This window comes from Cyprinodon tularosa, unplaced genomic scaffold (assembly GCF_016077235.1).
Source record: "Cyprinodon tularosa strain WSP-4 unplaced genomic scaffold, ASM1607723v1 ctg402, whole genome shotgun sequence".
NCBI lineage: Eukaryota > Metazoa > Chordata > Actinopteri > Cyprinodontiformes > Cyprinodontidae > Cyprinodon > Cyprinodon tularosa.
In genome coordinates, this window is record NW_024039122.1 from 244,125 (window position 1) to 259,281 (window position 15,157).

Genomic DNA, 15,157 nt, shown 5'->3' on the forward strand with positions numbered 1-15,157 from the left:
TAGAGACGGGAAAAACACGCAGAGCGTTCACACCGACTGATTTTGCTATCCCAACACGCATCACCTGGTACCAGACGGACCAGAGCGGTTCTTCAGGAGAGTCGGACTGAAGGTAGAATGGAGTGGAAGTCTGAGGGGCGTTCAATAAAGCCACCTGTCACACCTTAACGATTTAGACCAGTGTATGAAAATGCTGGCAAACGTTGGTTTAGTTATGGGTCTGCTGATGCACGCCGACATACGGCGACTACGTCGAGAAATTTAGAAGATCTTCAAAATTTAAGATCATTGTGTTTCCCTTTGGCTTAGTTAGACCTCAGCTTGTGTAATTAGGGACATCCCCTGACTTTAATAAATAGTGAGGAGAAAGCTGAAGACCGGCAGAGTGGGGTGGAGATTTGTAAACTCCGCAGTTTCTTCCTACTCTCCTCGCGAGTAAAACTAAATTAATTCCGTAAAAATTCAAAAAATATCCACTGGACTTGGTTTTCAAGATTTGAAGACGTTTCGCCACCTCTCCAGGAAGCTTTCTCAATTCAAATGTCTGGATCCGCAGTGAGTTTGAGTCTTATATAGACACGCCTTGTATCGCTTGGAAACATGCAATGGTAACCGATGAATGGGTCGTTAGTTCCATCGTTAGCCTGTAATATCTGAACCTGTCTATGATTCTAGGGGTCGGTCGTTAAAGGGGGGATTGCCATTAACGGGGGGGATTGTCTCCTGTAATACCTGAAACCTGTCTATGATTGTTAAGGGTTGGTCGTTAAGGAGGTATTGTTCACCGGCTGGGGCGGGTAGGTCCCTCGTTCCTCTGTGATGGGGTGGGGGGTTTGGTGATATCTGGAAGGGATCATGTCTATGATTGAATTGTATGTTTTTGGAAGCTGGAATCTGAGTCCACCACCTCTGTTTAAAGTTGGTTTTTCTCTCTTAACATAGATGGCTTCCTTCACGCCCCTCTCCATAGCCATCTTCTCTCTCGCATATCAGCGTATCTGACGTGTTCCAGACAACTGCTGAACATTTTTCTAACTTACAGCTACTGTATAATGGCGTACTGACAGCGTTTTTTTTGTTTTTACGGCAATAGTGGCTCGTTTTTTCGACAGTAGGCTGACAGGAAAGGGGGTATGACAGAGGGGGAGAGACATCGGATTCGAACCCCGGTCGGCTGCGTCGAGGACTAAGGCCTCCGTACATTGGTCGTGTGCGCCACCTGCTGCGCCACCTGCATGTATTGGCAGCGTTTTGGTATAAAAGGGGATTGCAGGAGGAAACCATCAGTTCTCCTCCAGGCTTCCTCTGCATCGTACAGTGAGCGAGAAGGTGAGAGATGGATCCTCCCTGCGTTCACGCCGATGACCAACAAGCTTCCTAGCAGCCATGACGCTGAATCTGCTGCAAATGCAAACCTTCTTTCTTTTTTATTTTTATTTATTCTTAAATAAACAGCAGCTAGGTTAATACAATGATCAAATTAATCTTTTTATGCAAACTGATGCTTCGTAGTGCCCGTGAAACGCTGCCCTGCACTGTGCATAAGTTAGGCTGTCTTTGGACATAAGTACGCCATGTATACGCCCAATATTGAAAAAAAGTATGCCAGCGTTTTAGGAGATTCTGGAACATCAGGCATACGCTGGCTAAATCAGCAAGGTGTGACAGAGCCCTAAGTAATTCCTCTGACCCTCTTCCAGTTTTTTGATCTCACTGAAATTATTTATATTTCTATTGATTAAGAGGCAAATTACAGTGGTGAACCAAATGTTGTGTCTAATTTACAGTTTAGAGTTTAATCTGAGCCAAGTCTGAAATGGAGCCTGTTGAGTGTCGAGCGGTGATACGGTTTTTGTATTTGGAAGGAAGACGACCGCAGGAGACTTTAGATGAAATTAAAGTAAGTTACATCATATGACCTAGTAGAACGTTTTACGAAGTCATACGATGGGGCATCATATGGCCTTTTCATGAAAAGTCTCCCATGGTGAACGTCCTTTTAAAGTAAATAAGAGAATTGCTTAGAGAAAGTAAGCATAATTCTTTCTACTATGTATTTATGCTAATTTACTAGACAGTGCTGGAACAAACAAAAGGAGGAAGATTATTAATGAATCAAAGGAAAAGTTTAGTAAAGTCTGGTGGATGTTTTGAACCTTTAAGACAGGCGTGTCCACGCAATCCTGCAGCTTTTAGACGTCTATCTGTTCCATTAACAGGCCTTTTCTGACCTGCAATCATCAGAATCCGCTCTGCTGAGGCAGAGAAACCTCTAAACCTGCAGGACAGCGGCCCTCCAGGAACGACTTTGGAAAGGCTTAGATGCAAATAGAACCAGAATATTTATTCTGTCTTTAACCTTTGGTATCTTCAGCTGATAGACGCCTCTAAATGCGCTCTTCTTTAACGGCCGTCCATAAAGCTTCCCTGAGAGCCGTGGGAATGAAGTGGATCAGAAAAGCTGCAGATGGACAGTTTAACTGTGGGCTAAACTCCCTGTAAGACTCTATAAATCCAAGAGGAGCCGGTAGCTCCAGTGTAGAAAGCTCAGGCTTTCACAGGGCTCCTTAGCTAATAAAAACCTGCTCCCAGGTAATTCCAGCCGGTGGAAGGATACAGTTTTCATCTCCTCCTCTGTTCTTCGGTGGTCCCGGCATGTTGAGCAGCACCAGATGGGCTCCCTGCGACTTGTTGACCACCACCTCGTTCAGCTTGACCGCCGTGTGCATGCGACGGACGTTCGACTGGTTCCTGAGCAGACAAACACGCCACAGTGAGGGAAGCAGGGAAGAGTGTATGGAGTGAAATTTGGTCCATTGTTTTTGCACCATAGAACATGTTTCATAAATGGAAATAAAAAAATCCAGAATGGAAACTATGAAAGTTTAACTCAAAAAAAGTTAAGAAAATAACTTTTTTGTTTTCTAGTTTTTTTTTATATATATAATTTTCCAAGTTTATTTTTCATATCCAATTTTTTTCAAAAAATATGACAATTTTTTGTAGATATATTTTTTACATTTTATCTTTAAATAAATCTTTCCACAAATGTATCTTTCGGATTAATATAATGTGAAGAGAATAAAAAAAAAGTTACAAATCTGTCAGAAAACAACTTTGAAATCAAGTTAGAAAAAAAGAAATACATTTTGAGAAAACAGTCTGTAATAAAATAAAAAAAATAAAATACAAAAACAAAAACATCTACAAAAACAGCTAAATGACTCAAACCCTTTTCTTTTAATAAAAAAAAAACTTTTTTTTGCATTCATTTAAAATTTTCCATTTACAAAACATGTTCTTTACTTGCAACAATAATGGAACAAAATTCACTCCATAGCACAATGGTTTAAGGAACGATTTGCTGCGTAAGGAGGTTTGACAGAGAAGAAGGCGACTTTTTGTTTGTTAATCAGAAATCAGGCAAAGTTAGAAGCGTTTTCATCCCAAACAAAGAGGCAGAGCTGTTCACACCTCAAACCTGCCGATAATTTAGCCCATTTGAATTTAAATCCAATTTTAACCATCAACGCTTCCTCTTTGTTTTAAAGCCACACGTCATTAGGAAACACAGCACAGAAGCAAAGTCAAATGTCTGTTTTCATTGCGGTTTGAAAAACATGGATGTTCAAACGCTAAAGCCAATAAAATCACATCATCATCATCATCATGCAGCTTAAATCAGAGGAGCTTATCCAGCCAGCATCAGGTTTAAAACTGCAGTCAGAGCAAAAAAAACAAAACAGGAACACCAGACATGAGCAGGAGGACGGTGAGAAAAAGGTGGAGTCACCACGGCAACAGATCACAGAGGACCCGAGGGAGGGAGGGGGGCAAAGAGAATGCAACTTACAGACTCTCCCACTCTCTAGAAGGAGGAAAATGGGACAGAACAACAGAAACAGGCTTAGATGCTTCTACAACACCGCATGCTTCCAACCGTCACTGCTGACCCACTGGAACCGCGGCAGAGTGACATGAGGCTGTTTGATGTCTGCTGGGACGCTCCAGGTCAATCTGCCTCACAAACCGTCTGATGTTCTGTGGTGAACCAGGTTAGTGAACGAGATGCGCACGCTTTCCCGCCATGCCATGAAGGACACTCATGCGTGCTCACTGTAGCCGTCACGCTGAGGCGGCTCGGGCTGGTAACCTCATCAAACACCGCCATGTCACGCCGCTAATGATCCCAGCTGCAAACTCTGGGGTTTCTGAGTGGAAATACTCACGGCTTCATGTTGAACAGGTCCCGGACCGCCACGTTGGCGTTGGCCTCCCGGTTGCGGTTCCGCTCCGTGAAGAGCTTTTCCCTGGTCCAGGTCATGTGGACCCGCTCAGGACCGGCTTCGGCCTTGTCGTTCATGGCGACGTGAGCGGCTGTGTTCTTGTCGTGGATGAGCTGAGCCTGAGAGGAAGGCAGAGGACGCGATAAGGAAGGATACCTAAAAAAAGAAATCCGAGGGAGGATTCGGTTCTATGAGAAAGAGATGGAAGACGGAATGAGAGAGGAGATGCATGCAGAGAGGTTCCCTGCAGGAGAACGCCGTCGTTCTCTGCGTTCTGAGGCTGCATGCATGCAGGTGAAAGTCAAGGTCACAGGGAGGCAAGGTGTTTGCTAAGGATGCTGCTATCCGAACACACCACTGATCTGTTTCCTGTTGGAGTATGGAGGGAAGTTTGTTCCATTATTGTTCCAAGCAAAGAGTGTTTTAAAAATCTAAATTTGAGAAAAAGAAAATCCAGAAATTTTGTTAGATGTAGTTTTTCTAATTATTTTGTCTTTTCATTTGTTTCATTGTTCAATTTATTATGCATGTTATATGTTGAATTTCTATTTGTACTTTTAAGTTACATTATCTTCAAATTCTTTCACGGATCACATTATCTTCACTTCAACAGAAATATGAAAAAACATCCATAATAAAATACATGAAGTCTAAGAAAACAGCTACGTTTCTCCTTTTTTCTCAACGGTAACTTTTCCAATTTTTAATTAATAGATTACATTTTTTCAAATTTACATTTACAGAACACGTTCCTTTATGGGAATAATGGAACTAAATTGCCTCCATAGCATAGAAACAGCAGGGAAACCCCAGCACAGTACGACAAAGCACCGATGGCCTCCTTCGTTCTGCACGAAGTGATGAAAGCTCTCAATGGCCGACCAGCTGTACCTGTTAAAACACCATTAAGAGCCAGAAACTTAAACATACAAACTTTTTATGACCACTGACCACAGATCCCCACTTTAGCATGAAGGAGGCTACAGAGTTAGCTAAAAATAAATAACACGTATAAGGAGCACTGATAGTAGTGGTCATTACTATTGACAAATAGTGAAATGCATGTTTAGGTAAATATAAATCAATATCAGGAAGGAGTCACCATGAAACAGGGTTTAATTTTTCATCAGTCTAAGAAATTCAAAATAAAAATCTGATCACAAAGTAGCTTTAGAGTTAGCTATCTTTGACTTTCCTGAAAATGAACCAGAAGCAAGGTCTGGGAGAGAGTGTGATTTCATGCAGATAACAGGAAGGCTGACCAGAGCGCAGCTAAAATGCACTAATGTGATGGAAGAAGCTGGAGTTGGGAATGTCAGCAAACTTTTAGAAACTTCTGACTTAAAGGAATAGTACACCCGAAACATGATTAGCCTTCATTTTCTACTCACCCCCATGCTGAACAACACTCTGGAGTACTTTTTTGATATCTCAAATGCATCTGGAGATCTGGGAGGCTTCTTGCTGTCTGCTGACATTTAAATAATGGAGGTCTATGGCGCCCGAGACAGAAAGGTCCATAAAAGTCCACAAAAAACTTGTCAATATTCCTCCATACTGCTCGTCCAATGTATTCCAAGTGTCCTGAGTGGGTAGCATCCAGAATTTACTCGAAACGAAGTCATTTAGAATGTTTTTAGAGCATAAACAGTAGTGTATAGGATTTCCTGAAAGCGCGCACCTGCGCGATCACGACGCTACGGAAGCCGGCAGACCAAACTAGCGCATTCAGAGAACTCATGCTCTTCCTCAACACTGAAGTCCTCAGACATTTTTCTTTCGTTGTTTCTTTCTTTGCACAGGTAAACAGCACATTTCTTCTTCTACGCTTGCATTATCGGCAGAGCAGACGCTGAATGCGCACTTTCATCTGGTTTGGTCTGCCGCGGTTTCCGTAGCGTCGTGAACGCGCAGGCGCGCGCTTTCAGGAAATCCTATACACTACTGTTTATGCTCTAAAAACATTCTAAATGACTTCGTTTCGAGTAAATTATGGACGCTACCCACTCAGGACACTTGGAATACATTGGACGAGCAGTATGGAGGAATATTGACACGTTTTTTGTGGACTTTTATGGACCTTTCTGTCTCGGGCGCCATAGACCTCCATTATTTGAATGTCAGCAGACAGCAAGAAGCCTCCCAGATCTCCAGATGCATTTGAGATATCAAAAAAGTACTCCAGAGTGTTGTTCAGCATGGGGGTGAGTAGAAAATGAAGGCTAATCATGTTTTGGGTGTACTATTCCTTTAAGGTAAGGGCCACCCTTCTCTCAGGAATATGCAGGCAGACTGCTGATTAGTAATGCTAGCTGTGCTAGTTGCTAATGGTATTTATTTTTATAAGGGCAGCAACACCCCAGCTTCTGATAGAAATAATGATGATTTTAATAGTTTACTAAAAGCAAAACAAAAACAAAACTCTGATCTGTTCTTTTCCATAAAAAAATAATAATATGTGTTTAATTATGTTAGCTTAGCGGTCGGAAGCAGAGGAGCTGCATTTGTTCCATTACCTCCAGTGATCTGTTGTAAAGTTTGTTGCTCAGTTCGGATGCATTTATGAAGAACTTTTGCACAAGTTTATCAAAAAGTCAGCAAGATGCAGTGGAGATGCTTTTATTTATATATTTTTTTATTTCCTGCAGGGAAAAATTAGCAGGTGCAGGATGCCTCCATGATTGCCTAGAAACATCTACAGCTGAGGTTCAATAAAAATATAGGAAATATGGAGAAAAGAGACAGGAATGTTTTGAGGGTTAAAGCATTCACTTTAAAATATATATATATCAAGGTTCCTATGATAATGCTATCCTATCTGTGCTATGGGTATGGGGGGGGGGGGTGTGGGAGGAGGAGGAAGGTGGTGAGCAGACTCAGGATGAGGGCTGGTGTTCACAAAGCAGCTTTCATGACTACACAGTAAGTAGCTCTACTATTGGTCAATCTGGACTCTGCATACTTTATACGTCCAACATGGAGTCGTCCTAAATGTTGCTTCCTGGCTCTTTAAGCACTAAACCTGGATTACTGTTAATAAAAAGCTGGGAGGTTCTAACTTCCTGGAGAAATATTCCTCTAAACATCTTCATTAAACCAAGTAAAGTTGCTGCAGAGCAGAGAAAATTAAACACGCTAAAAAAAAATCATCATTCATCTTCCTAACCTGATGTATATGGAATGAATTTTGCTCCATTATTTCTGCCAGCGAAGGATATGTATATATATGGAAATCTGAAATGAAACTTTTTTAACCCCAAAAAAATAACTTTATATTTTATTTATTTTAAAACAGTTTTTTAAACGTATTTTTACAGATTTAATATTTTAATTTGTAGGACCAATAGAAAACGTTGTTGCCAATGTCCCTGCAGACTAATAGAAATGTGTCTCTACTCCTCTTCTAGAGGAAAGCCCACCCCAGATTTAGAGAATATGATCTTAAAATGCAATAAAATAAAAATATAATTTTTAAATCTCAATCTGAAAAAGTTAAATAATTTTTTTTTTTATTTACTCTGTAAAATGTGAAAAATACTTTAATCTGTAAAAGAAGTAAAAACTTCAAAAACTATAATATAAAAAAAAAAGTTGAAAATAAATAAGTTGAAACATTTTTAAATATGAAAATAAAAATAAATCTCAGGAAGCCCCAAACTTATTCTCAAAATGTCTTTAGGATTAAAATGATTTCAAAAGTCTTCTGTCTGAATTGCATATTTTTTTAAATTTCCTTTTGCAAGCTTTTGTTTTTTACCAGTTAAACATGTTCTTTGCGCTCCAAAAATAATGAAAGAAAATGAGCTGCTCAGATATACGGCCACGCAGACGCCGCAGGGACAAGGACAAAGTCAAAGTAAGAAGGTTAAAAAGCTCAAAGGATTATCCAGACGACTGTTTCCTCCCTTCACTGCAGCGCGGCTCAAAAGGTGACACTAAAAACGCCCTCAGGGGTTTATTTTTAACTGAGCTGTAAACTATGAACATCCATCCAAACATCAGCTATGTTTAGCTAATTAAAACTATCTTTCTGGAATCATAATATCTTCGATCTGACTAGAAGAAGCCAAACCTCAGAAGTACCAGCTTGTTTTTTCTGTTTATCTCCTTATTTGTCCCCAACAGATAAAAGAAAAGCATCAGAAGCTGATTTCAATGATATAATTAGTTGGGATGATGACCACTGTAGCCAGAGCTGGAGCATTGTGAAGACGGCCCTGTGAAGCTAACAGTGACTGGGACGGTGGGTTGATAAAAGTCCACTACCTCGTCCTCCTGAGTGTCCTCCGCCGTGGAGGACTGCCGGCTGACGCTGGAGTTCTCGGCGGCTCCCGGGTTCTTCCTCCGGATCGAGCTACGCGACTCGTCAGTGATACTCTGAATCTGGGCGTTGAAGCGGGGCCCAGTCAGGCGCAGCAGGAAGAACATGGAGAGCGGCCAGTTGTCATAGAGCTTAAGAGTTTGGCTTTAAATCAGCCAGCTAAGTGAGTGAGAGTGTGTGTGTCGCTGACTGCTAATACTGCTGCTAAATTGATGGTATTTAGCAGAAATGGATCCTATCTTGGCTCTCAGAGTCCAAGCAGCAGGATGTAGAGGAATCCCAGAATGCAGCATTGTTAACAATCAGTCAGCTGTTGTGTTCAGGTGTTTGTTTACCTCTCTTTCTCTCTCGGTCCTGGAAAGGTGCATCTGTTTGAGCATTTGAGACCTCTGCTCCATCACCAGCGTCTTCTCATACGTGAAGGCTGAGATATCGTTGTCGTGCTGCAGGGGACAGAAAATACCTCACTGTTAAAAGAGAACTAGATGCACCACAAAAAAAGCCCCTCCTCTGCATTTATTTTCTCTTTATTGCTCCTTTATTTGTCCCGCCCCAGTTACAGGATGCATTTAACTCAATGTAGTTAATTTATATGGGGCTAATTCACATCACAACATCTCAAGGCCCTTTAGATCAGGGGTCCTCAATGTTTTCCAGGCCAAGGAACCCCAAACCGATGGCGAGATGGAGCTGGGACCCCATAATTATATTGTATGAAATAGTGTAGGGATGCGCGATATTGGGATTTTGGCCGATATCCGATATGCCGATATTTTAAAACTCATGTAGCCGATAACCAATATCGATACCGATGTTAAAGCTGGACAAAAATAAGTAGTCATTGAAAATAGCAGTTTTGTTATCCATTTCTGACACTTTGAAAAATAATATACTCAAATATATTTTCATATGCTGATATCAAATAGATTTTTAAAAATGCGGTATCGATCTATTTTACTTTCAAAATCTCGTGAAATTTCATCGTTCTGTTACAAACTCTCGTGATATTTTGCAAATTCTTGTGAGATTTTGTTAGTAAAATAGATCGATACCGCGTCAATATATCAACATATAAAAATATGGCAACATTTTGTGAATTTTCGGGGGATTTCGTAGCATAACGATGACATATAGCAATATTTCATTAGTAACAGAGATTGATATGGTGTTTTTAAATGGCAATATATCAGCATATGAAGATAATGGGATATTTTAATGTATCAATATTTTTTCCCTCATCTTTAGAAGTTTTTAAGTCTGTAAAAAAGAAGTTTTTGAGGAAGAAGAAGTAGTATTTTTTTTTTTTAGACTTTAGAAACTCAGAAGCTGATCAAATATCGGGTTAAATATCGGTGGGGTGGCCGATGTCCGATATTCAGTTTTAAGGCCGATACCGATAGGGGGCCCATTATATCGTGCATCCCTAAAATAGTGTTATATCAAAGTGGTCCTATAGTCACTCTATTACAGTAAGTAATGTAACTAAAGTAATCCCTCCCCGGGATTATTAAAGTATTTCTGATTCCTGGTTGATGGGACAGGTGTTGTGAATGAAACGGTGCCCAGCTAGAAAGAGCTCCTGTGTGTCGCTGAATGTGAGCATTGATGACTGAAAGACATCTTCTGCCTCCATTTATCTGTTTACTACAGTCTGTTGAACAGAGATGGCAAAAGTACTCATTTTCCGTACTTGAGTAAAAATACAGATACTTGTGTTAAAAAATACTCTGGTAAAAGTGGAAGTACTGATTAAACTTCTTTACTCAAGTAAAAGTAACAAAGTACAGGCTTGTAAATTTACTTAAAGTATAAAAGTAAAAGTAGAAACCACTTTTTTCATGCCGTTGCCTACATTTTAAATGGATGTCTGCCAATAGGACTAGATCTCCGTTGTGTTCATTTTCAATCATCTCGTCGTCCATGCTACTATGCTAACGCCACCGCCACCAAGCTGCAATGATTTGCCGCCAATGAATACCCCCGAATCTGTCGATTCATCTTGTAGTGGTGCGTCAAATGCAACGTAGATTCCCATCCAATTAGACTGAATTTGGTATTGATGACGTGAAAAATAATAACGGTAACTCCATTGAAATGATTCAAAACTAAAGTAACGAGACAATTTTTTAAAATGTAAGGAGTAGAAAGTACAGATATTTGTGTAAAAATGTAAGGAGTAGAAGTAAAAAGTCGCCATAAAAATAAGTAGTAAAGTAAAAATATCAGAAAAATCTACTTGAGTACAGTAACGAAGTATTTGTACTTCGTTACTTCCCATCTCTGCTGTTGAATTCATGTTAATGTGGATTTAAAGACATTTCAATTAGTGGAATAAATTGCAGGAGGGATATAAAAAAAGTCTAATCAAGCAAAACACTATTTCATACAATATATATAATTAGGGGGTCCCCACTCCATCTCGCCATCTGATCTAAATATTTCATTCCTAACAGACAGCAGCATTTTGAGCAGGTTTCAATGTTTAATGTTTTCAAATGAAATAAAATTCAAATGTTTTCAAGTTTTTTTTTGTAAGTGTTGGAGCTATTTATTCTTTATTTCTTATCCATTTGAATTGTATTAATTCCTAAACTTATATATTTTTTTGTATTATTTACAGACTTTATTGTTGAATTTTGTGTATTTATTTTTTGTTGTTTTATCGTTTTTTTCTTTCTTTATTTTATGTAAAACAGGAAGAAATGTGGGCGGTCCACTTTCTATAAATGTAGGAGTCTGGTAAGGACCAGCAGGCATTTGGGTTAGGGGCCTATGGGTTTTTACCAGCGCAAGAGAGGTGACAGAGCAAGGAATGTTTGAACTCTGTAATGTCGCAAAAAAATATAGGAAATAAATCAACTGAAAAGTTTAGACTTCAACTTCTTTTGCCTGCGTCAAGAAAACGTGACCCCAGTGCCTAAATAGTGGCTTATTGGAACTTTATTGGATGTTTGGTTTGACAAACGATCGCCACTACAGTAAGCTTCAAACAGGAAACAGTGAGATTAGTCTATATAAAATCAGAATTGACTTGTCAACCTGTTAAAGCTCAGAATGTGGGAATATTTTCTAATCTAACTGTGTCCCAATAACCGTCTCACCATCTCCACCACTTCTACTTCAGCGTCCAGCCGCAGGTGGTACAGGAACATCTGGAGATCCTTCTTCATCTGGATGCTGTTGTCGTCCATCTGGGCGACGGTGAAGATGCGCATCTTGCACTTCCTCCACACCTGCAGGAGGGAAAGCAATCAGAAAAGAATAGAGACAAATACGCTGGGGATGGATGGAAGGAAGGAAAGAAAGTTCTTACCTTGTGCTGCCTCAGCAGGAAGGGCAGCAGCATCAGCATGCCTCCATCATGGACCACCCACCACACATCAATGGTTCCCTCCCCGAGGCGGTCCTGGTTAGTGGGGAAGCTGTCCACATTTTTAGCTACCAGTAAGGCCTGATGGGCTGCTGTGGTCTCACGGACCGTCTCTGCAGGGACAGAAGAGTCCATGGGAGACCATGTTCTACCTGGGTTTGGGTTCTGAGGCGTTTTATCATTATTTCTATCAGTATATTTGGTTTAGTTAGTGTAAATATATTATGAGAGACAGGAGTTGATGGTTTGCTGTACCTATGAAGTTTTTCCAGGACAGTGGGTCATTGGATTGCCTCCAGGTTCCAGGCCAGCCCATCAGGACCGTGTTGTGCTTCATGCCGCCCAAACCGGCGGACTGAATGAGGTGGGAGACTCCATCTCTGAGGTTGGAGGACACCACAACGTGACAGAAACCCTTGGTGCGTTCCGCAGACATCGCTGCCTTGATGTTCTGAAGAAACAATAAAAAAAAGGAAGACGCTTAAAGTTTAATCAACAAGGAAAATTAGTAGTTTAGAGTCTGGTGGAGCTGAACAGTTAGCCTCAGTTTACTTTTAATTTATAATAATGACCAGTAGATGGCAGAGTACACCCCAAGACCCAGTTAAATCTGCAAGAAACGTCTTAAAGCATTAACAGTCTTCATCCATACAGACACAATGGAGCAGCTCGAACAAAACAACTATTCAGATTTAGTGTATTATGAGGTTAAACTGCAAAAAAATGATCTAAAAACAAGGAAACAAGGTGTTGAAATCAGTGTTTGAGCAGGTCAATGATATGACCTGCTAATGGAATCAGTGCATCTAAAACAAGATTATTATTAGTTTTCATAAAAGTTAGAAAACAATCCACTGGACTTTTTACAAGTTTGAAGACGTTTCATTTCCCATCCAGGAAGCTTTTCCAATTCAAAATGTCAGAAGTAGCGTTGAGTTTAAGGCTTTATGTTAGAAATCCAGTTTGTGTGGGTTGTGTTCTTGTGTGTCTTTCTCTTCCTCCACCACCAGGTGGTGCCCTGTTCTCGTGGATCCTCTCGCACACCTGCGGCTGGTTGGTTCATCACTGAGGATTACTTAAGCTGTGGACTGTCACTATCTCGACGCCAGAGTGTTTGCCAGTTTTTAATCTCTAGCCAAGCTGAGATTAGCAGAGTCTAACTGAGTCTGTGTTTTTGTCAACCAGGAAGCCATCCTGCAAGCTGGATGTTTTTGGCCTTCTTCCCCTGGAAGGATTGTTTGAGTCTCACACTGAGCAGGGGATTAACCTCCACAAGTTCCGTTCAAGACCTCCTGGATTCCAACTGACAGTCCGCTCCATAGTGCCTCAGGAACCAACCAAACAAAACCTGTCCGCCCTCCAACGAGTTCCTCCACACAAGAATGGATGCTTGGAAGAAAGTTTCCTCCACTAACGCAAGTCCCGTTTTCTCTGTTTCTCCAAAGTCATCGTTCAAAGTTCCCACGGACCTTGAACTAACCTCTGATACTTCCTTTCCCACTTCCAGTTCCGGTTCACCAGTACACTGAGTTTCCTGAATCTAATCCCGTTCATCTCCTCAATAAACCTGTTAAACTTTTACCCTGGTTTCTCTGAGTGCTTTACTGAATGTGGGTCAGATCCCTTAAGAAAACTCTTTATAGAGTGGACCAAAAATTTCTGACATTTTGCATTGAAAAAGCTTCGTGGATGGGAAGCGAAACATCTTCAAACTTGGAAACAAAGTCCAGTGGATTGTTTTATAACTATTTTGGAAAGACTCTGACCTGATAGAGATTTTGTCCTTTTTTTCTTTATCATATATTATCTTATTCTATGGGAAGACTGTCTTACACTGCTAAAACGATCTAGAAATAAGTAAAACAACATATTCTTGAATTAAGTTTATTTACCCTTAATTTGAGTAGATAAATAAGATAATTTACCAATGGAATTAGATTTTTTAACTCTTAAAATGCTTCTTAGATAAAATGCACTTGAAATAAGACAATGCAATTGTTATTTCATATTTTAAATGTAAATTGTTTTGTTCCATTGGCAAAGTCTCTCACTTTCCTCCTTAATTCAATAAAAACATCACTTATTTTAGAAGAAAATTAGTTATTCAGATTCACATTTTTTGCAGTGTTCTTTCGAAAAATAATTTATTTCTAGAAAACCTGACCGTTATATTTCAGTTTTAAAAAGTTTGACCTCTGTGCTGTAGGTTTGCTGCTGTGTTCATGATGAGGGTCATACCTGCTCGGCCTTCTTGGCCTCTGTCTCCCTAATGAGGTAGGTTCCCTGTAAAACGTTCCCCACTATCGTCAGGCCCTTTCCCGCCTTCAGCTGAGTGGTTAAGGACAGCAGTCGAGGGTGTTTGACCCCTTGATCTGAATCCAGGTTCAGGAGCACCAGTAGCTGAGGCCTGGAAGTAGAAGAAAGAGGGAAGGAGAAGCTTAATGAAATGAGATTAAAAAAAGGATGAAAAAATTAGCTAAAGACTGGAAAACGAAACAGAAACACCAGGTATAACTAATGTGTCACAACAGGTTCAGCCTTTCTGGTCAGAACCTGAATCCACCATCCATCCTTACCTCCAGTTCTTGGTGTGCGGTGGAGCCTCCTCCAGGCGAATGAGGGCGTAGCGGGCGGCGTTAAGGGAGAGGCCTCTGATGCCGTCTCCCCATTCTTTCTCAGCTCTATGGAGGAAAAAAAGTGCTTTTCAACCAAGTATTTGTAGTTTATTCTTTGTAATATTTTCCTCCTTATTTTTTCTCCTGGCTTCCAACAGGTGAGGAGCAGCAGGTAACAAAGTAAAGTTCTGAACGTGGATAACTCCTACCCTCTGTACTCGATGTATTTGTAGATGCAGCCGGCGATCGCCATGGCAATGATGGCATAATACCAGGAAGAGATGAACATGATGGCGAGACACAAGCTCATCCCCAGGAAGGACAGCGTCCTGTTGATGGACCAGCGATTAACAAACAAAGAAACACAAAGTTAAAGTTTTAAGGTCCTGATTCTGAAGGTCTGTCCACCTTAAAGGAATAGTACACCCAAAACATGATTAGCCTTCGTTTTCTACTCACCCCCATGCTGAACAACACTCTGGAGTACTTTTTTGATGTCTCAAATGCATCTGGAGATCTGGGAGGCTTCTTGCTGTCTGCTGACATTCAAATAATGGAGGTCTAT

At 40.6% G+C, this 15,157-nt stretch overlaps 1 protein-coding gene across 6 annotated transcripts in view; it reads right to left on the minus strand.

The window, feature by feature from the left end:
• The window catches only part of slc12a7b (solute carrier family 12 member 7b), a 109,847-nt gene that overhangs the window by 1,920 nt on the left and 92,770 nt on the right, over positions 1 to 15,157 (minus strand). For 3 of the 6 annotated variants that reach the window (XM_038298205.1, XM_038298207.1, XM_038298210.1), the window contains exons 15-25: positions 14,802 to 14,921; positions 14,554 to 14,658; positions 14,216 to 14,384; positions 12,233 to 12,428; positions 11,921 to 12,090; positions 11,709 to 11,840; positions 8,943 to 9,050; positions 8,553 to 8,669; positions 4,230 to 4,405; positions 3,854 to 3,868; positions 2,618 to 2,751 (exon numbers count right to left, since the gene is read on the minus strand). In XM_038298205.1, coding sequence (XP_038154133.1) covers positions 2,618 to 2,751; positions 3,854 to 3,868; positions 4,230 to 4,405; positions 8,553 to 8,669; positions 8,943 to 9,050; positions 11,709 to 11,840; positions 11,921 to 12,090; positions 12,233 to 12,428; positions 14,216 to 14,384; positions 14,554 to 14,658; positions 14,802 to 14,921 — 1,442 coding nt within the window. The remainder of the gene's footprint in view (positions 1 to 2,617; positions 2,752 to 3,853; positions 3,869 to 4,229; positions 4,406 to 8,552; positions 8,670 to 8,942; positions 9,051 to 11,708; positions 11,841 to 11,920; positions 12,091 to 12,232; positions 12,429 to 14,215; positions 14,385 to 14,553; positions 14,659 to 14,801; positions 14,922 to 15,157) is intronic. The other 3 variants (XM_038298208.1, XM_038298206.1, XM_038298209.1) reach the window with 3 other exon arrangements.